Source organism: Mus caroli, unplaced genomic scaffold (assembly GCF_978045245.1).
Source record: "Mus caroli unplaced genomic scaffold, Mus_caroli_1 scaffold_9, whole genome shotgun sequence".
Classification (NCBI taxonomy): Eukaryota; Metazoa; Chordata; class Mammalia; order Rodentia; family Muridae; genus Mus; species Mus caroli.
In genome coordinates, this window is record NW_028227264.1 from 61,446,462 (window position 1) to 61,468,312 (window position 21,851).

Here is a 21,851-nt window from a genome sequence, read left to right on the forward strand (position 1 = left end):
TTTTTCTCTGAGTGAAAGAGTTTGGGTAATTTAACCTCGTATCTTCCAAGAAGTTAGCTGAAAACGTGAGCCAACACTGTTCCGGAACCTGAAGCAAAGACGTTGACATTTAGTAAGATTAGACTAAGCCATTGCTCCATTGCTAGCAATATATCTTACATGTTCAAATTAGGCTCAGGTGAGTTTAAGGGTTTAAAATGAGCCATCATCGGCTTTTCTAACCGTATTTGTGATGGTTTCGTCTGCTACTTCAAAACCAAAATTAGGAAAGGTAGAATAAAATTATGAAAAGGCTAAAACCCTCCAAGCAGAAAGACAAACCAAAATGAAATTTTCACTAAGTAGCCCTTGTCAACGCCAAGCATTGTTAAAAACACACCGACAAGAACAAAAAAAAAAAAAAAAAAAAAAAAAACAAAGAAGAAGAAGAGGCAGAAAGAAAATACATTTGACAGCTTCTAGCCCTAGCCGGCTACATTAGCGTCTTAGAGCAGGGAACCGCAACACTGCGCAGGCTCCTGGATCAGATGAACCCTGGGAGGTCTCCCGCGCAGGCGCCCGAATGGGGAAGTGGGCGGGGTCGCGCATGCTCCCCGGCTCACTTCCGGCCAGCCCCTTCCCCCTCCCCCCTCCCCCGCGAAACCACCGCCCCTCTCCCTTGTCGCCAGCCTCTCCCTTGTCGCCAGCCTCTCCCTCCGCTCTCTCCACCCCTCGTGGTCTCCGCCCTGCTCGCCGCCAGCCCTTCCCCTCCCGCTCCATCCGGGTCGCTGACGGCTTGTCTCTCGGTCCGGAGAGTGCTGGCGGCAGCGTTTCTCGGAGGAGCCTGGGAAAGTTTCACGGGCGAGCCGGGCAGCAGAGGCAGCGGAGCTGCGGTAGGGGACGCCGGAGGAACCGTGGTAATCGCCGCGGCCGGCTGAAGGAGGAAGGTCTTGGGAGCTGGAGAGCCGCCCAGAAGTCCAGGGAGCGTCCGTCCTCCATCGCTTAGGGCTCTCCCTGCCCTGAGAGACCCGGTGAGTCGTTGCCCCCCGTGGGTTCGGGGTAGTGTGACGGAGGCGAGCTCCGCTGGGGCCTTGGGGAAGGGCGCCAGTGTCCTCAGTGTTTTCCGGGGCCGGAGTGGTGCACCGCCCTCGGGGAAAGGGTCTCCCTGGGACCGAGGCCGTGGGGGCTGAGCCCGGTGGGGTGGACCCTCTCCCCGGCTCGCCCGTAGGTAGCTGCGGGAGTTTGGCTGGCCGGCCCGTGAGGCTGAGTGTGTGCAGACCATTCCTCTGCCCCGGGCCGCGGGAGCTGATCGTGAGGTGCATGGTCAAGGAAAGAGGAAACCAAACTGCCTTGCGTTCTCCTACCTGTTGCTGGCGAGAGAACGTCTTTCCCATACTGGTTCTGACTTTTTGGAGATTAAAAAAAAAAAAGGGTACCCAAACGAAGCGCATTGAAATCGGAGATATGTTCCTGTCTTATGCTAGCCTTGAAAACACAGAGAGAGATACGGAAAGACAATGCAGAAATCTCCGGAACTTTCGAGTTTTGGTGTCCCAAAGGGATGAAATCAAACTTTTTCTGATAGGAGTGGAGTGAGACAGCTTCGGCACTTTCTAAATAAACATAAATAAACATAAATGCAGGAAAATTACGTTTTGAAACCTCAGATTAAGCGTAAGGAATTTAGGTGATTTTGGACAGCAAGGATAAGACTGACTTCTATTAATGCTTCTTAATACACCGTGCTTTTTAAAGAAATGTGAAGGTTTTTTTTAATGTTAATGGAGGATTCCCTCACTTGTTTGTGCACCATGTGTGCCCGTAGTGCAGGAAGCCAGTAGAGGGTGTAGGATTGATTCCCTGGGCGGAGTTAAACACACAGAGAGCAGCCATGTGGGTGCTGGGAATTGAATCTGGATCCTTTAAAAGAGACATCTCTCAGCCCCTTATATATGTCTTTCAAGTGTAGAAGTTATATAGATTTTCCTATCAAAAGTTAACCCCGCCTCCTACCCGGTTTTGTTTGGAAAAAAAACTCAGCAGTCCTGTGATTGTTTTTCATCTTTAAGTAATTTTCCTAGAGGTATGTATTATAATCACATTGATTTGGTTTTAAAATTAAATTAGGAGTGTGAGTTCGAGACCTCAGCAGTTTGACTTATAAAATGGAGTCGATTGTTTGAAATTACGACTTGATAATTTCTAATTTTGTATATAGCTTATTAGTACAAATAATGAGAAGTCTAGTTTAAATTGTTATTTTTTTCTAAAGTTCTATTATTGGTTTTATTTATGTTACAGATAAGAACTTTCGTTTTCTGTTGATGTGGAGGTAGGTATCAGATTGTTGAATTCCGTGGGCTATGGGGGACTGCAAGATTATGTTTCTGAAGTTGGCTGGATACTTGCTTGTTTGGGCATTGGACACATGCCTTATTTACTATTCTCATTAAATGTATTTAAACACGAAAACCTAATTTCATTAGAGTACTTATATAACAGAGTTAAAGCCAGTTACTGTTTTAAGTCTTGCAAAGAATAGTAGAAGGTGATGTCATTTCCTAAACATTTGTATATGGTCCTTTAAAACTGAGAGAGCTGACTGTAACCCTGAAGCATATTATAAGTATTAAACAATTGCAGTCCTCATTTTAGCTTAACACTTGATGAGAGAGCAGCTTGCTTTGAAGTCTTACTAACTTTTGTTTTTCTCCTCAGACATAGGGTACCTCCAAGTTTCCAGTGTTTGAGAAGGGACTTTTGTATTGAAACTGGAAGACCAAAGTCATTACAAGCATGTTGTGCTGGGGAAATGCATCCTATGGACAACTAGGTTTGGGAGGAATTGATGAAGAAATTGTACTCGAGCCCAGAAAAAGTGACTTTTTCGTGAATAAAAAGGTCCGAGATGTAGGCTGTGGACTCAGGCATACTGTGTTTGTCCTGGATGACGGGACTGTGTACACATGTGGATGTAATGATCTAGGACAGCTAGGTCATGAAAAGTCCAGAAAGAAACCAGGTACGGGACATTTCTCTATTTCTAATAATTGATCATTTATTTCACTCTTGAAATGGTGTTTTGTATGACCTCTGTAAATCCTAAACTTACAGGCTTTTTCAAGATTTAAAAGCAAAGTAAAAGTGAAACATACTCTTGACCTTTCCGTGCTGCTTAAAAAGTACATTGGTGTGTGTGTATGTGTGTGTGTGTGTATATGTGTGGGGTTGTTTGTTATTTATTTATTACTACTACTAGTGGTTGAAAACAGTAACGAAAAACCCTAGACTTCAGTGTTTGTTTCTTTTATATAGACTATAAAGTTATCAAAATCTTTAAGAAGTTCAGCTACCTTGAATAGATTTTGAATTCCTAATTTGTTCTCTGTGATGATTCTGTACTCATGGGTTCATGGTAAAAGCTTTTTATTTTCATTTACTTGTGTAAATTATAATTCTTCCATTTTATTCCCCATTATACTTTAGGTATGTAATGTTTTGTTGCTTAGTTAGAAATACTGTTTAATCCCCTAGTTGCTGCTTCCACGTTTTCAGTGCTAGCTTTTAAAGGGTTGTGAATGCCAGGTCTGACTATGGAGAGAGATCTAAGCACAATGTAAAATAATTTATCAGGTAATAAACATTGGAAACATTTGGTCAAATTTCATGGTGTTTTTCTGGATGTTGTATTTAAAATTGGGTAGTAACACATTTGAGGTGGAATTATTAGATATTTTGCTCTCAGTTGTGATGACCCAAAGCTCCTACAGAAAGGTGGTAAATTCAGGAGAGAAAGCTGCTGTGCTGTTTGTCACAGTAACACACTTAGGCGTTCCCTGTGGTAATCCTTGTTTTCCGCCATCCCATTGTAGGAGGTGTTTAGTTGGTTGGTTGATTTTCTTTTTGTTTTTTGTTTTGTTTGGTTTGGTTTTGTTTGTTTGTTTGTTTGTTTGTTTCTGGTCGTCTTGTTTTGAGAGATCAACATAGGTATAAACACTCAGGCAATTAATTGAAGTATCTTTCATACCATCTCACCTCCACTGCCATCCTTAACACCTAGTACTCTTAATTTGTAGAGACTGTACCTTTTATTCTTTGTGGGTAGGATCTTAATCTCTTCTCATAACCTGTAACTTATTACCTCATGATATGTAACTTGATTAATGAATGAGAGCATTTCCTTAATAAAATGGGTCTAATTATTGTAGAATTCAAAGTAAATGAATTTTCTTGTATTACATTTCATGAAAGAATCTCTTAATCATACCAGATTTTCATAATCTCGGGCACTGAGGTAGTTGTGGGTGGTAATTTACTATCTGTACATTTTGCTTGTGTGGGAATGCTACGGCAGGTTGAGGTTTTCATGGTGTTGGAATTACATAGTAGGTGTAGGAGTTGCCAGTGTGCTTACTGTGTAACTCACTGAGGTTTAGGGATTTTAAATGTTACCTTAGTGTTGTTTAGATCAGAGCCCTCCTGTCCCCCCCCCCCCCCACCTCCACATGTACCAGTAGGAAGTATAACTTAAACCTCATGGATGTGTTTGGGGAAAGCTGAGTGCGTTTTGGTCTTGTTGACATTGTGATGGCTGTATTGTGACATCTCTGTCTTCCGTGAATTCATCCCGGAAGCATTATTTAGTAATGCCAAGCTGAAGAGTGTGCTTCCACTTTAGATTGACTCATCGGTGTCCAGACATAGAAAACAGTCCCTAGAAAAGGAAAAAGGAAAGAAAAAAGAGCTTTGTTTTTTAGAGTTTCAGTTGGGAGTTAAGACATACATAAATGGAAGTAACTGAAGAGAATTGAAATTTTCCATGATATTATATGTATTTTAAGCCTTGGGAATTTGAATGATGAGAAAGATATGTGTGATTGAATGAAAGGAATAATGGTTTAAGTTTAATTCTGTCTGTAGTTGTGTAAATAGCTAGTAAATAAGTCTGGTGCTATCGAATTTTATAAGAGGGGTTAGTGGGGGAGCAGGAGGGCTCTGAGCTAAACCAAAGTCCTGGTTCTCGGATAGCTTGAGGTGTAACTAGAGATGGAAGAACAGGAACTCGAGGAGGTGTGATTGCTCTGACAGGATTTCCGCCTTCAACCTCAGTTTTTGTTTCAAGTACATGAGTGGTAAACCTTAATAATGTTTTAACTAAAGTTCTCTTTGGATGATTCTTCAGTGTTTTAAGTGTGCTTCCCCTGTTCCTTTTATGAATTGCTACATTTGAGGGTGAGTTTAAAGATAAGGAATTGTCGGAACTTATTTAATTGGTTCGAAAGACTTGATAACTGACCAGTCTTGTAATATGTCTGAGTCACAGGCAGTTCTTTTATCAGAGCTTTACTCACGTCTACAAAGAAAGTAGAGAAAAGCCAAGAATTATTTCTTTACATAGACTGGCTTTATAGCCATAGCAAATAGTTGTAATGAAGGAGCAGATTTTAGTACCATTAAGGATTAGCTACTCAGCCGGGCGTGGTGGCGCACGCCTTTAATCCCAGCACTTGGGAGGCAGAGGCAGAGGCAGGTGGATTTCTGAGTTCGAGGCCAGCCTGGTCTACAGAGTGAGTTCCAGGACAGCCAGGGCTACACAGAAAAACCCTGTCTCGAAAAAACAAAAAAAAAAAAAAAAAAAAGGGTTAGTTACTCAAGTCACGTGGCATACTGTAGGAGTTGGCCTTGCTGTAACCTGTTGGGAAAGTTTTCCATTTTGGATATTTTAGGAATCATATAAACACTTTCTGACATCCTTTTATTATACTAAGAGTGTGGATTAAGTCATGTCCATCTCTGGTCTCTTACATAGGTATGAACCTCTAGCTGGCCTTGAACTTGCTATATAGACTAGGCTTGCCTCCAATTTAGCGAGATCTGCCTGCTTCTGCCTTCTGTGTGCTGGCATTAAAGAAAGGACACCACCGTACCTATCTTACTTAGAGACCTGTCCGAATTAGTGCTAGAAAAATGAATGTCTTTTTCACCTTCATGCATTTTTTTCCTATGTAAGAACTTCTAAAAATACTTTTTAAAGCTAGTTTCTCGGTTTTTTAATTCATAGCTTACAAATGAATACATTTATTCAGTGTGTTATATCTGTCCATTTAAATGAATTGTTATATTCACATATTTCTAGATTTACTTAGGAAGATTTAAAAGTATATTTTTCCTAACAGGTTTATTTACTCACAATATATTTAGTTACAACTTGTTGACGTGTTTTTACTGGTTTCACGGTAGAAGTAATACTAAGCTACTTTATGATTGTAAATGATGCTATAATTTTGTTAAAGTGTGTGTCGGTAGCTTTCTGTGGTTCTCCAAGTTCTTTCAAATGGAGTAGTATCTCATTGAGGCTCGCATACTGTCTGCTGTTAGTCATCCCGGCAATGATGCTCGCACACTGCCTGCTTTTAGTCATTAGTCATCCGGGCGAAAGCATTTTGGTCGCAGCAGTAGCTACTTGCTTCCCTTTCTTGAGTCCTCACGTTCTGACCTATTCTTTCTGTTCATAAAACATAAGTGAAATGTCCCTTTATATACAGCTGGTTTTTTTAAAAATAGTGTAGGAAATACATAATTATGGTAAATTATTTGCAGATTAGAATACCAAATTATCTCACATATTTCTTATTTTATCAAAACATACAAGATTGAAGCTCAGTGGGTTTTATAAGTCTTAGTTTTCATAATACCTTCTAAGGAAGAGAAAGATGTAGGTTATACAAAGACTTGGAGAAAAGAATTACCTAGGTCAGGATGTCAGACATGGCTTTGAGCACGATGAGAGTCAGTGCCCAGGAATCACAGCGCAGGTGTAGGGGAAAGTCATAGTACAAACAGATGCTACTGTTAGAGAGATGTGTAATAATACTTTACTTTGTGTAGGACCCCACATCTGAGGAATCTCAAGAGCATTACACAATAATTCATGGTTCCTTTCAAAATGCTTGTGACACAGATTGCAAGGATTATCCTCATCTTAGGGGATAAGTTTTCGGAGAAATGGCAGCACAAGTTGGTAAGTAACTTGTCAAACAGCAAGTGGCTGGTGAAGAACTATAGATTGAATCTGAAAGCTTAACCCTACCAGTCTCCTACTTTATTCACTAAATTGTGCTTATGTTTAGCATTATTTACAATAATACCTTCTGTCGAGGCAGATCAAACACTAATGCAGGTTGTTCCTTTGCCATTCTATTAGATGGCCTGTTGAAGTGAATCAGTATTTCACCAAGATTGCATTATGCCACTGTGTGGTAGAAGCAGTATTTTTACTTTTTTGTTATGCTGTCAATCAAACCTAGCGCCTCATACATGCTAAGCAAGCACTCTGACACTTAACTACACCCACCCCCAAGAACATTTAGACAAACAAAGCTCACTTCTCTTATTTCTGTTTTGTTTCATCATATATTCCTTTATTGTCTTGACTGTTTGCTGGTCCATCAGAAGTCTGTAGTGATTGCAGTGCAGGGTTGATTGGGTGGCTGGCATTCGGACTTAGGCTACTTAGTTATGTTGTGTCAGGGCTGTCTGTCTCTGGGATGCATAGGTTTATGCTTTATAAAACACACTCTCTCTTACACACACATACACACACAGAGACACACACGCACACATGTGGTAAAATTTGGTTTCACAGTTTGGGTGAATACCAAGGAATAACATCAGATGGCAGCCTGAGGAGTCAGTTCATATTATTACTCATATTTTGTTGTTCTAGTTTTTGAGATAGGGTCTCACTGTGAACCTTTGGCTGGCCGTGAACTTGCTATATAGACTAGGCTTGCCTCCAGTTTAGCAGAGATCTGCCTGCTTCTGCTTTCAGTGTGCTGGGATTAAAGAAAGTACATCACCATACCTATCTTACTTAGAGACTTCTTAAGGCTTCTTAGGCTCTCAGTATTCTGTATATATGTAGCATGATTCTCATACACTCTGTGCTAAAAGTTGTTGTAAAGAAATAAAGTGATTCCCATTTTTCTAAACTATAAAGCATATTATTGAATGTTGGGATATTTAAAAAAATATCCCAACACAGACATTGTGACAGTAAACATGATTTGGGTGAGATTGTGTAGGGTAACGATCAGTAAAAGGAGCCGTGTACAGTAGCAAGCCTCTGTTCTCTCCTTTCTGTTTCTCTGCACTCACACTTTGTCGCTAGAAAGCAAGGCAATAATACAAACAAGGAAAACAGTGCTGTGTGTAGACAACTTACAAAACATTTGCTAGGCATAGTGGTGTTCACTTGTAATTTCAACACTGGGTTTACAGCAAAAGGATCAAGAATTGGAGACCAGACTATGTTATATAGAGATACATTCTCTGTGGTAGCTGGTCTGACTGTCTCTGACTGTGGCTTGTCCCTCCTGCAAGCCTGTGTGTCCGCACTACTGGGAGACCAGTTCTCTCGGGGGGAATTTGTGTATGGAGAGCTGTGGCATAGGGTCAGCTCTGGGGTGCAGACAGAAAGCGGAAGGATCCTGTCCCCAGCTGTTCCTTGGTTCCTGTGTCCGTAGGGCTCTGGGCGGGTCCCTCAAAGCAGAAGTGGTGGTCTTACCTGTGCTCACAGGTGTGTTGGCACTCCTGGGAGACTAGCTCTCTCCTGGCAGGATTTGGAGCTCTGTCACGGGATCAGCCTAGAGATACATTCTCACCAACAAAAATCAAAACAAATTTGTTCTAGTCATAAAAGGGGAATTTTCCTAACCATTAGTACTGCTAAAATTTTATTTATCTGGACTTAATCTTCTGTCTTATTTTCTAGCATGGTATTGTTTTATTTTTTATTCTTAAGACTCTTTAGTAACACGTTTTCTACATACTATTCAAAACTAATACTTCTTTCTTACTGTAATTTGAAGTGCTGGAGAGAGAGCCCAGGGTCTAATACATATATATATATATATATATATATATATATATATATATATTAAACTAATATATACCATACTAATATGTAAGTATACAGTACTCTGCCATTGTCCTATACCCCAGGTCCTCAATCCTTTATCAATATATAGGTTTAGACCGATTTGTTCCTTTTTTATACAATTCTGAACTACGGTTTTATTTTTTTAATATCTTTTTCTGGTTAAAACGTAGTACACATTCTTGGTGGAAAAATTGACAGGTCTAAGAAGGCAAAAATCAGTGTAATGACATCTTGCAAAAGTATTCTCTTTTGCTTACTTACTTATGTTTCTGACTACAAATTAAAAATGTGTTTTTCTCAACCTGTTTTCAATGATAGTTAAATAATTATTTTCCATATTAAGAAAAATTTGAGGGACTAGAGTGACAGCCTACCCTTTAAGTGTACCTGGCTGCTCTTCCAGAGGACCATCTGTAACTCTAGTTCCCTAGGTAAATCGGATACCCTCTTTTGTAACTCTAGTTCCCTAGGTAAATCGGATACCCTCTTCTGGCTTGGGAAACCACCTCCTATGGTATGCATGTCATACCCAAACATACATGTAGACAAATATAAATAAAATAAAATATTCAAAAAAATTTTAAATTGTTGACAAGTGATAATTTAATATTCAAGATTTTTAAAACTTTATTTCTATATCTATACATATTTGCCATGACTGTTCATTATCAGTTTAGTTCTTGTTTCAAGTGCATATGCTCACAAGAATTTTGTTTGTAAATGAAAGTTCCAGAATACATTCTTCTGACAAGCTTCTGACGACAATATAATGAACATCATTTGAAAGTCTAGTAAGGAAAAGAAAACAAGACACAAATCATAGGAGTGCAGATAAATATGAGCAGTGCTGGTTACAGAGTGACTGTATGGAATGGTAGCTCCCACCTGTAATCCCCAGACTCAGAGGAGTGCTGGACAGTGGAGTCCAGTCTGATCTAGTTTGGAATAGTTGGGTCCTGTTTCAGAAATCCCTAATCCCAAGGATGGTGATAGAACCTTGTGAAACAATGTGGCTTACAGGGGTGCATAGCAGAGGTGAGTAGGAAAGATAGATATTCAGTGCTCTTAGAGGAGAGAGTGGGAAGTGCGTTAGAGGCAAACTAATTCAAACGACTACAGGCAAGTGTCTTACCTAGGGTTTCTGTTGCTGTGAGGCACCATGAGGACAACAACTCTTATAAAGGGAAACATTTAATTAGGGCTGGCTTACAGGTTCAGAGGTTTAGTCCATTATCATCATGGTGGGAAGCATGGTGGCATACAGGTAGTCATGGTGCTGGAGAAGGAGAGTTCTATGTCCAAATCCACGGGCAGCCGAAGAAACTGTGAGCCATAGTGGGTGTAGCTTGAGCATATGAGACCTCAATGCCCACCCCCACAATGACACATTTACTCCAACAAAGAGACCACACCTACTCCATAAGGTCACACCTCCTAATAGTACCACTCCCTATGGGCCTGTGGAGACCATTTTCTTTCAAACAACCACAGCAAGTTTAATGCTTTCTAGGGAATGGAAGTCTTTTTAACTGGAATGTCTGAGAATAGAGAACATAAAAATTATATACAATCATATATACACACTCATTCATTTGTTCATATATGATGTTCATTATATTGTACCCAGAAGCTTGGAACTGTCATTTAACAAACATCCTCACAAGCATAGGCACTTGTAAAATGATCTACAACTGTGTTTACAACAGGTCGAGCTTTTAATTTGGCTAGTAGGCACTAATTATTTTTTTAAATTTTTAATCTATTTTATGTATATGAGTACACTGTTGCTGTCTTCAGACACACTAAAAGAGGGCATCTGATCCCATTACAGATGGTTGTGAGCTACTGTGTGATTGTTGGGAATTGAACTCAGGACCTGAGCCATCTCTCCAGCCTGACATTAATAGTTTTTAATGGTATTCACTGGTTTTATCAAGGAAGAATTGAAGGAAGGAGAATTTGGAAAGTAATTAGTTTAACTGTGATAATAGTTCTTTAAAACACAGAAGAGAGACTGGCAGACCAAAGATGGACAGCCTTGGTTAACTTACTGGATGTGAATTGTGTCTCCGTAAATATTAAGAGAGCCAGCCCTGACCCAGGTGGGGTCACTGGTTGGAAATAGGGACTGTGAGGTGATGAACACTGTTAACTATTTGAAGAGAGAAGATCCGGTGAGGTAGATTTTATTGTGAATGTGAGAGCAGTATTCAGTGGACAGTACGGAATTAAAAGAGAGAAAATCGGAACTAAATTCATAAAGTGTTGATTTTCCAGTTTTGCTTTTCCTTATGTGTATTTAATTAGGTAGTCTGTAAATTTTTCCATTGTTCCAATGTATCAAATAATTAATACAAAGTTATTATTTTGTGGTTAGAATTCAATCTTTTAGAAACTGTTAAAATTTAAAGTAACTTGTAAATTTAAAGTGTCATAAATGGCTGTCTACTTTATCTGTTTTCTATTTTGTTATTTTTGTTCCTTTTGAGATGCCTGGTACTCATGGCTACTCTCCTGCTTCAGCTTACCAAGTTCTGAGATGATAGGTGTGACCTGTACCCTTAGTTTTATTTGTTGTTTTGAAGTTGAATTTTTATAAAGTGATAAAAATGTCTGTTCGTCAGGTACCATTTGATAGCTTGATCACTTGAATTTTGTAATAGCCTTATATGCTTATTGCTTAACAAACACAACCCTATCAGTTAGTTTCTGTGTTTGACTCCATGCTTTCTGGGTTACTCGTAGTTGAAATAACCATGATGATAAACTGTGTTTTTGGCATAGGAGAGAGTACCTTTGCTGTACACTCTTTTGTGACATGAAAGTAGTGGGGAAGGAGCTAGAGTAAGGCAGAGGTTCTCAGGAGCGGAGGGGGGCAGGAACATCTGAACACAGCTGGGGGAAGGTGGCCTGCTTTTCTTACTAACTCGTAGGAATTTGGGATTTTATTTCCTTTTAATATTGTCATGTAAGCCAGGCAGTGGTGGTGCACACCTTTGATCCTAGCGCTCAAGAGGCAGAGGCAGGCAAATCTCTTGAGTTTGAGGCCAGCCTGGTTTATCATCCAGAGTGAATTTCAGGACAGCCAGAGAAACACAGAGAAACCCCGTCTCAAACAAACAAACAAACAAACGGACAAACAACAAACAAACTATCAAATTGAGTGCAAAACTCAGATTGCTGTCCAGAATTGATCCAAAGTACTTATGAGTTGGTACATACATATTTTCTGCTTTTGAATTGGTACATACATATTTTCTGATCCAAGTATTTGCTAGTTATTTCCTAACTTTAACAACAGTCATGAACCTGGTGAAACTACAATTACCTTTTTAATAGTTTATTTTAAATTACATGTATGTGTCTTTGTGTGGACAAGCAGTATGTAGTACAAGTGCTGTCAGATGCCCATGGAGCTGGAGTTACAGGTGGCTGTGAGCCACCTGGTGTAGGTTCTGGGACTCAAACTCTAGAAGAGCAGTACTTGTTCTTAACCAACAAGAATACTTATGTAAAAAGCTAGTTAGCTATCTCTGTATGAACATATGTTTACACATATACTCAGGTGAGCGGTTGAGTAAGTCTGCAAATAGAAATAGGAAGGAAAGCATTTAGAAGTTGACATGGGAGGTGTATAGGGAGGAGGGAAAAAAACATGGGAAACTTAAAAAAAAGGAATCTTAGTAAACTATTATTTTACAAATATAATGCTGATATTCAGAACTAGTAATAGCAACCGCCACTGTGTATCATGCCCTGTGGAACCCTTTCCGTATTACCCCATTTATTGTTGTCTGAGACCGAGGCTGCCCTTGAGTTAAGCAGTGATGGCATTATAGGTTTGTGGGGATTACAGGTTTGCACCACTGTGTTCTGCCTTGGTTTTGTGGGTAAGGAAAATAAGGTGCTCTTCTAAAGGACTGAGTCTGGTTTCTTAGCATCCATAGAACTACCTGTAACTGCAGCTCATGGGTGTTTCAGTGCCCTCTTCTGGTCTCCACAGGGACCTATACACATGTGGCATATTCATTCATTGTCTGTATGTCTGTCCCCCCAACTTAACACAATTAACACAGTGAAAATAAGTTCAGCGATATAATAGAAGAAAACATGCCCTTTATAATAACAGTAAAGAAGAGTAATAACTCGGGGTGATTATAAAAATGTGTAAAAGTGTAAGACCTAGATGAAGAATTGAAAGCACTGTGCTTTTTATCTGAAAAGTTCAGTTTCTGGGATACCACCTATTAGCTGGATTTGTATTGCAACAGCATTTTATGGAGATTAGAAATAGCTTTAATGTTTCTTTTGGAAACTGACAAAATTATAATTTATCCAACCACTGTAATGTAGTGCTATGTAGTTGAGGTCTGGTATGGAAGACATCTAATACACTAGGAAAGAAATAACGAGGTATAGAAGAATGTAGGAAGTTAGATCAATCAAAAGAAAACATCCATTTGTATTGACTTATAGATGTATTCAAACAGGTACTCAGTAGTTACTGTAGGTGCAGAGGTGGGAGGAAAAACAAGTAGACTGATGAAGGACTTGAAGGACAGGCTTCGCTTTGTATCTGTTTGGAAATACAGTGTTTAAAAGGTAGGAATTGAAGAACTTAGATGTGGTCCTGGTCTGTTGGTTGTAGGTCTATTTTTTTTTACATTGCTTATTCTGTATGTCTTAGTGTTCTGATCTATTAAATCAGGATAATCATGGGAAGTTCTTGCAGGTTTTGAGGTTCTGATCAAGTGAGAACACATGCAGTGCTTGGCATGTAGTGAGGGAGTATTCAGTAGGTGTCTGCTTTTTAAATAAAAAGCTACTAATGGTGCAGTTGGGCAGGGCACACAGCTCGTCTGCCTAATACCAAGTAGGGGATTGGGTTGTCTTTACAGTTGCCTGATACCTGTTACATACATGTCCTTGTGAGAAACTGTGTCATTCACATATTTGCTTCCAGATAGCGTATCTCTTTATTATAGCTAAAGTTTAGGCATTTATTCAACAAACAGTTGTTCTTATGACTTGGCTATACCAAGTACAAAAATACTTCTTTAAAGACCTTGTTGAAATTTTTATTCAAGAACTGTGCTAAAATATTAAAAAATCAAAAACCTGTGATGCTGTATTTGAACTAGACAAAATGGATGGGGTTCCTTCACCTTCAGATGTAAAAGGTGACTTGGGATAGGGGAGCTGTGATACTTCCTCCTGTGAGAAGCATGGAAATGCCAGAAGTTAAAGTTGGTTATTGATTATCTTAAGCTAAAAACTTGTTTGGTGGAGACAAGTGCGCATGTGCAGGTTTACATGGAGAGGTCAGTAGACAACCTGCAGGCGTTGGCTTTCTCCTCCCATTGTGTGCGTAGGTCCTGTGGAGGGAGCTCAGCAGACTTAGTGGACAGCCCCCTTTACCTTGGGGCATCTTGTAGGCCTAGCCATTGATTTTACAAACGATTTAATGAGTAATTACGATGTATAGTTGTGTCCTGATATTTTAGAAAATAAGTATTCAGATTACTATTATTCAGGTTTTTAAACATAGCTGAACTGAAATGATGAACTGACCTGTAAGATATAGGAACAAAAAACATTTCATCATGCCTCTTGTTTCTGAATGTATACTTATTTTCACACCGATATGAATATTTTATTTTCTTACTACAGAGGAGAAATTTACATGTCAAGAAAATTAAAGCTTTTCTTTCCAGTACTCAGGGAGGCAGGGGCAGGGGAGTCTCTGGGTTTTAGGACAGCCAGGGCTACAAAGAGAGACCCTATCTCAAACAAAACACCAAGAAAGAAAGTCAAGGTGTGTATGTGTGGAATTACAACAGATATGATTGTGAGAACAGGAAAGGAGTGTTGAAAGTGAAAGCGATTGTGATTTGTCAGTCTCTTTCATTTTCTCCAAAACCATTCCTCATCCCTCTATTATTTGCCCCTTGATCTCACTCGTGAGATTCATCTTAGGCTTGTTTCCTTGTCACAGGATCAGTGTTGGCTGTGTTGCCAACATTTGGCACTTTACCCTATAGCCAGTTATTTTATTTCCTTTGCAAATGGATGTGACCCTTAGCTCATTACTTTAAATCTTAGGCCATTGGTTTCCTTGGGTCGGACCTGAAAGTCTTTGTGTTGATCCTAGTAAGATCGCTTCTGTATCGGGCGAAGAGCTGTGACCATAGTTTTCTCTGATTCACTCTCTTCTTAATAAGTCGTGGTGAATGTTTCCAAAATGTATCTCATTTTGTCTTTTGAAACCCCAGCTAAAATGAAATTTTTGTAATACCTCTTTGGTCATTTCTATAAAAATTTAAAGAAAAATATTGAAATCCTTAAGTATTTATAAACTATATTCTGAAAATAAATTGTTAAAACAATCTTGCTTTTTCTATATATGTATGTATATATATATATATATATATATATATATATATATATATATATCTGTGTGTATATTACACATATATGTATATGTGTGTGTGTGTATAGCTTATCTGTGCCAGGAGGATGTTGTACAACTCACATAGTAAGACTCTCTCAAACAGTAACATCAACAAGAAAATCAGAATTATTCACCAATCCCAAAGTGATTAATATCCTTATTTTTTAAAGTAGGAATTAAAAAAAAACTCTAAAAGTTTTGTGTTTTGTATATTATAAAATAAAATTCAGTTGTTTAGTAATTAAGGGAGGAGGGGAGGAAAGCACAGATAACTAGAGTTGATAGTTTAATTTGCAGTTCTTCTCTGTATAAAAGTTTGGGCTATCTGGTAGTGTTTTTAAGTGAAAATGGAATTCTGTATGTGGTACTGAAGGAGACAGGGTTTCATAAAACCCAGGCTGGAGAATGACCTTGAACCCTTGATCCTCTTGCCTCCACCTTTCAAGCACCACCTAAAATTAAAAATAAAAGGATTTTGATCATGTTCTTTACCGCCCCCCCCCCCCCCCCCCCGCAGATCTTCCCCAGTTTCCCACCCAACTTTATGTTAAACAGCATCCCTCCCCCATCAAACAAACGAAAGAACTAATAAGATAACATGGATGCAAAAGCCATGAAGTCAGTTTTGTGCTGTCAAACTACTCCTGGCCATGGGACCTGCCCTGGAGTGTGTTCTGTACACCCAATGAACCCTCCCTCCATCGGAGAAAATGGACTTTCCCTTTCACTGCAGAGAGCTTCTTGGTTGGGGGTGGCCTTTTTATCCAGTTTCTCTTCTCTGTGTTGGGATTTTCTCTGGTCTGAACCTGTGTAATTCTTGTGAGTTCTGTCACAGTATCTGAGTTCACCAGTCCTATTGTGTCTGGAAGATTACTTTCTTGGAGAGTCACCCACCAAGTCTGGCACTTAATACCTGTCTGTCTCTTTTGCATGGATTCCTAAGCCTTGAGGGGGAGGGCTTTGATAGTGACATCCTGTTTAGGGCTGAGTGCTCCAAAGTCTCTCTCTGCCCGTTGTCCAGATGTGAGTCTGTTAATTACCAAGAAGCAGCTTCTCTGATGAGGGCTGAGTGATGTTCCTCTCTATGGATATAGCAATATTCATAGTCATTAAGGGTTGATTTTTGCTATGTTCCTTCAGCAGAATAAAAGCAGTAGGTTTTCTTCTAAAGCCCACAACCTACCCTCTGGTCGTTGGCCACTTTTTAGCAGTGGGTGCTGTCTCATGGGGTGGGCCTTAACTGCAGTCAGAGAGTGGTTGGTTACTCCTACAGTTTTTGTGCTACTATTGCCCCACCTTATCTTGCAGGCAGGTCACTGTTGTAGGTCATGGGGTTTGTAGCTGGAAGACACTGATTATGTTTCCGCTTCAGTAGCGTGCAACGTTCATTTCTAAGTTCTATATTTGATGTAGATAACCTGCTGGGTATCACACTTTAACAAAAAGAACATGTGGGTCTCTGTCTGTTTCCTGTTTTCAATGTAATTGAAAGCTGACTGCACCTCTGCCACAGCCCAGCAATCACAGGACCACAACATACCTTATCCCTAGCTCTGGAAAAGATCAGAACAGCAAGCGCAGTTTCCACAAGTTACCTATAGCTTTTGCAACATTATAAAATTGGAAATTTATCTGTTTAACACTCCTGAGTTGAGGACTATCTTATTTGTTATTTGGTTGGTTGGTTGGTTGATTTTTGAGACCTGGTCTTCCAATATTATATAACATTGGCTAGCCTTGAACTAAGGACAGTTCGTTAGCCTCTCAAGTGTTCAACCAACATACAGCATTTGCCACCACTTCAGCTCTGTTTTTTTTTTTTTCCTCCTTGATAAAGGGGTTTTTATTATAGCTCTTGGTGTCTGGGATTCATGAATCTCTTGTAGGAGCCTCTGCTGTGCCACTGTGCTCAGTTTCTGATATGTTATTTTTGTCTTAAGATTTATAATTATTTTCTCTTTTACTCTTTTCTTTGACCTTTTAGTTGTTCAGGAGTATGTTGATCTAAACACACCCACCCACCTCCACCCCCTGCCCCCCACTTCCCCAGACAGACTCTCCCTTTGTAACCCTGACTAAGCTAGCCTAAAACTCAGAGATCTGTCTACTTCCTCCTCCTGAGTGCTAGGACTAAAACCAAAATCACTTCGTCTATTGTATTTGTCTATTTATCAAGATTGTCTCCTGTTAGTGATTTCTACTTTCATGCTGTTTGTGATCAAAAATAACACTTTGGTAAGATTTTTGTCTTGTTGAAATTTTTTAAGCCTTATTTTGTGGTTTGACGAAAGAGTGTTCCTTTTGTATTAGATATTAGGACTATTTAGTCTAAGTTAAAGTCCCATGTAGTCAGTTCAGTATTTCATGGGTGTTTTCTGTCCACTTGATCTATCTATTGTTAAAGGGAAGGGATCAAGTCCCTTACTGCTTTTGGAGTTCCTTTTGCATGTATGTCTCTTAATACTTACTCGCTTTATATTAGGTGTTTTGGTGTTAGGTGAATGTTCTGTGGTAATTGATCCTTTATCATTAGATAATGATGTTTAGTCTTGTAAGAGGTTTTGATTTAAAGGTGTTTGTTGTTGTTGTTGTTGTTGTTTTTAATCTAATGTAAGTATAGCCACGGGTGCTCGTTTTGTCAGTTTACTGGCCGTCTCTGACAACCTTTGACTTACCTATATCCCCAGTACAGTAGATAAAATATGTGTTAGGGCTTAGTTCATGCAGAAGAAAGTTTTATTCATTTTGAAATGTAGTTTGAATTTGCCTTTTTTTTCCTTTTGGAGTTGAGCATCTTTTGATATAATTAAAGGCTAATGGTTTTTCTGAGTGAAGTTCTTGTCTTTACTCCAGTTTTGAAATGAATTACTGATCTTTTCCCTAGGAATTCCCTTTAAGAATTGGATTGGGCTTGGTGGTGCCCACAGTACTCGAGATGAGGTCAGAATATTGTGAGTTCAAGGTCAACCTAAGCTATATAGTGAGACTCTGCCTCTTTAGTGAATGAATGAGTTAGGAAAGTTATTTCTTTTTCTGAGATGTGTATAACATTTTTCCCCATCAGTCTTTTTACTTTGATTTATCTTTGTTTTGCTCTAGTAATCTGAATTTTCTTTTTTTTTTTTTTTTGATTTTTAATATTTTTATTACATATTTTCCTCAATTACATTTCCAATGCTATCCCAAAAGTCCCCCATAGCGCCCCCCATAATCTGAATTTTCTTAATGGATACTCGGATCTTCTTTTTCCTTCCTGAGCTTGTGACTTAAGTATCCCTGTCTTCCAGAACCCTTCCAAATGTGTTTGGAAACCTGAATGAGCAGCTGGTGTTCACAAGCTGTCTTCTCATGTCTGTAACCTTTATCACAATCCTATTTCTTCTATTTCTCTCAGACTTCACTTTTCTATTTCAGCAGTTGGAGCACAAACATGTGTATTTTGATATTAATGTACAGTACTTTATATTAGATACTCATATTACACATTAGAATTTGATGCCTTTGGTTTCATAGTCATTCAAATCCAATATAAGTGCTCTTAATTTGTTAATTGGAAAAACAAAAAGTCTTATTCATTTTTGTATTCTGTTTTCTTTTGCTATTTTCTTTGAGAATTGTTTTAGTAAGATAATTGATAATAAGCCTCTGTTATTGATAACATATTTCTTTTTTTTTCTTGTAATTAAGATTTATAGGACTGTTTGTGTAAGCTAATGATTCTTAGTTTTCTTGATTTTTAGAGAGGGGTTATGTTACATCTTGTTATCTTTTGTGTGTATGTGTTTCTGTAATGATTTTATTAAACCATATACAAAAGAGTTAGAAATTGGTGTAATAAACTTCCGTGAGTGTACTGGGGCACCAACTTGAGGAATTATCGACTTGCTGGGCTGGTTATGCACACTAGCACTTGGGAAGTGGGAGACAGAGGAAGGAAGATTGCTGCAGGCTTAAGCTGGCCTGATCTACTTAGTAAGGTCAGGTATACAAAAAGGTCTAAAAAATAGGTTATCCATTCAAAATACTCTAAGGTAAGTACTTAGTGTATCAGTAGAGTTGTGTGGATTCCTAGATGTTACCTAGCACTATCCTCCTACTTAAAAAACAACAACAAAACACCAAAATCTTAATCCAGATATAATTTGAAATGCTCTACATGCAGGAATGTCAGTTTGTATGATGCAGTCAGTTTCATTATTGGATAGCATTATTTACTGTGCTCTCTGGTTGGTGGAGTTTGACTTGCTTTTATCATGAGGCTTCTGATGTATTGAAGATGATAATTATAACGTTCTTATTAATCTTTTTTTTCCTTCTTCTCCCCTTCCCTTCTGCCTCTCTTTTGCCCTGCTTGCTCCAGGCCCCGCTTGCTTATTCTGGGCCCATTCTTATTAACCTTATAAACTTAATTTTAAATGTCATGTTAAAAATTTGTATACTGGTAAAACACTAGCAAACATTGTGTATATTTTTATTTTTGTGTGTATGGGTGTTTGTCCTGCATGTTTATGTGTCTATTGTATGCATTCAGGTCTTTGGAGACCAGACAGGGCATCAGATTCCCTGGAATTGAATTACATGAGTTTGCAAACCAGTGTGTGCTTGCTGGGAAGAGAACCCAGGTCAGCTATAAGACACCAAGGGCTCTTACTCTTGAGCTATCTCTACAGCCCTAACACTGGGTATCTTAAAGAAACGTTGGTGGTCACTGGCTGGCTACTTTTGATTTTATAAAAGCATATTTTTGACCATATGAGGGGGTTTATAACTGTTGGTACTAAAATAGAAACCCATAAACTAAGACTCACCATTTATAGTAGCCCTACTGCATTTTACTTCTCTATTCAGAATATCTAACCGGTTTTTCTATTTTTAAAACCTGAGCCTGGAGTGATGGTGGTATATTATATGCTGTAGTCTTAGTCCTTGGGAGTGAGAGGTGGGAGGATCCAAGGTTCAGGCCACCCTGGGCTGCAGTAGTGAAATTCTGCCTCAAAAAACTAACAAAAAGAAATGCTAATGAATTACCAGTTCAGATTATTTCATTATGAATACTATACTGTACTGTGTATGATAAAAATAAATCTGAATTATAATTATACTGCTGAAATTCCCATAGCCCAGTTTATTTTTAAGTGATTTCTTTTTCAGTGTTGATTTTAAGTAAGAGTACAGTCTTCTGAGATGATCTTGATAAGCCCGGATTTCTCTAGGATGTTCAGGTCATTTATTATACCTTATCATAATAATTATCACAGTGAGAGTTTCATAATGAGAACTGTATATGGAACATATTTGTTAATTTTTTCAAAACAACTGGTTGCATTTTATGTTTTAGCATCTCCTTATTTGATAGAAAATGAGAATTGAATATACTTTAATCCTCGGTTCAAGCTCAAAATTAGAGTGTAATGTTTCTCTGCCTGATTTTGTTCTGTAGAGCAGGTTGTTGCCCTGGATGCCCAGAATATCGTAGCTGTTGCGTGTGGAGAAGCCCACACATTAGCACTGAATGACAAGGGCCAGGTGTACGCTTGGGGCCTCGACTCTGATGGACAGCTTGGCCTACAGGGATCAGAGGAATGTATCAGAGTACCCAGGTAACAGAGGTGACCGCAAAGAGGTCCTTAATCTTCTATAATAAATTTATCTATCTAAATCATTTTGTTTACTGTGCTCGTGTATTATTGTCTAATTATTTCTCCCCTTTGAATCTTTCAAGAAGTTACTAAGTTGGTTCTTGTTAATGATTTGGGGATTTGGGTTGAAGTATTTGGTTAAGTATGAGTAATACTTACATAACTGATATTTACTCCATAATGGATAGAATTTCTGTTCGTAAAAAAAGTAGGAATTGTTTTCTTCTAGAATGGGATAGACTGATTTTCAGCTGCTGGTTCTACTCCGTCAGATGTCCCAGCTATTTATTTATTTATTTATTTATTTATTTATTTATTTATTTATTTATTTATTGGTTTTTCGAGACAGGGTTTCTCTGTGTAGCCCTGGCTGTCCTGGAACTCACTCTGTAGACCAGGCTGGCCTCGGACTCAGAAATCTGCCTGCCTCTGCCTCCCGAGTGCAGGGATTAAAGGGGTGCGGCCACCATGCCCAGCTGAAATATTTATTAAATACTGATTGGTTGCTGAGCATGGTGGCCAATGCCTTTAATCCCTGCACTTAGGAGGCAGAGGCAGATAGATAGGTGGCTCTCTGTCAGTTCCAGGCCAGCCTGGTCTGCATAGTAAGTTCCAGGACGGCCAGAACTATGTAGAGAGACCCAATCTCAAAAGTACAAGCAAACAAATAAAATACCTATTGGTTGCATGTTTCTCTGATTTGTTTTTAAAAAGGATTTATTGGTTTTGTTTGTTTATTAATTAAATCTAGAAGTCCATTAAAGTGAAAACCCTCAGTACTGGGTATGTACCACCATGCCCAGCTCTTGGTTTAGATCTTAGAAGGAAACCATTTAGCTTT

At 38.9% G+C, this 21,851-nt stretch overlaps 1 protein-coding gene across 4 annotated transcripts in view; it reads left to right on the forward strand.

Annotated features, from left to right (window-relative positions):
- Positions 1 to 665: 665 nt before the first annotated feature.
- Positions 666 to 21,851, forward strand: part of Herc4 (HECT and RLD domain containing E3 ubiquitin protein ligase 4) — a 74,199-nt gene continuing 53,013 nt past the window's right edge. For 2 of the 4 annotated variants that reach the window (XR_003837764.2, XM_021173606.3), the window contains exons 1-4: positions 666 to 1,010; positions 2,281 to 2,311; positions 2,698 to 3,001; positions 20,812 to 20,971. Coding sequence is in view for 3 of the 4 variants with exons in the window: in XM_021173606.3 (XP_021029265.1) it covers positions 2,776 to 3,001; positions 20,812 to 20,971 (386 nt within the window). In the remaining variant the exon portion in view is untranslated. Of the gene's footprint in view, positions 1,011 to 2,280; positions 2,312 to 2,697; positions 3,002 to 6,151; positions 7,001 to 20,811; positions 20,972 to 21,851 lie in introns of those variants that run through there. The other 2 variants (XM_021173607.2, XM_021173608.3) reach the window with 2 other exon arrangements.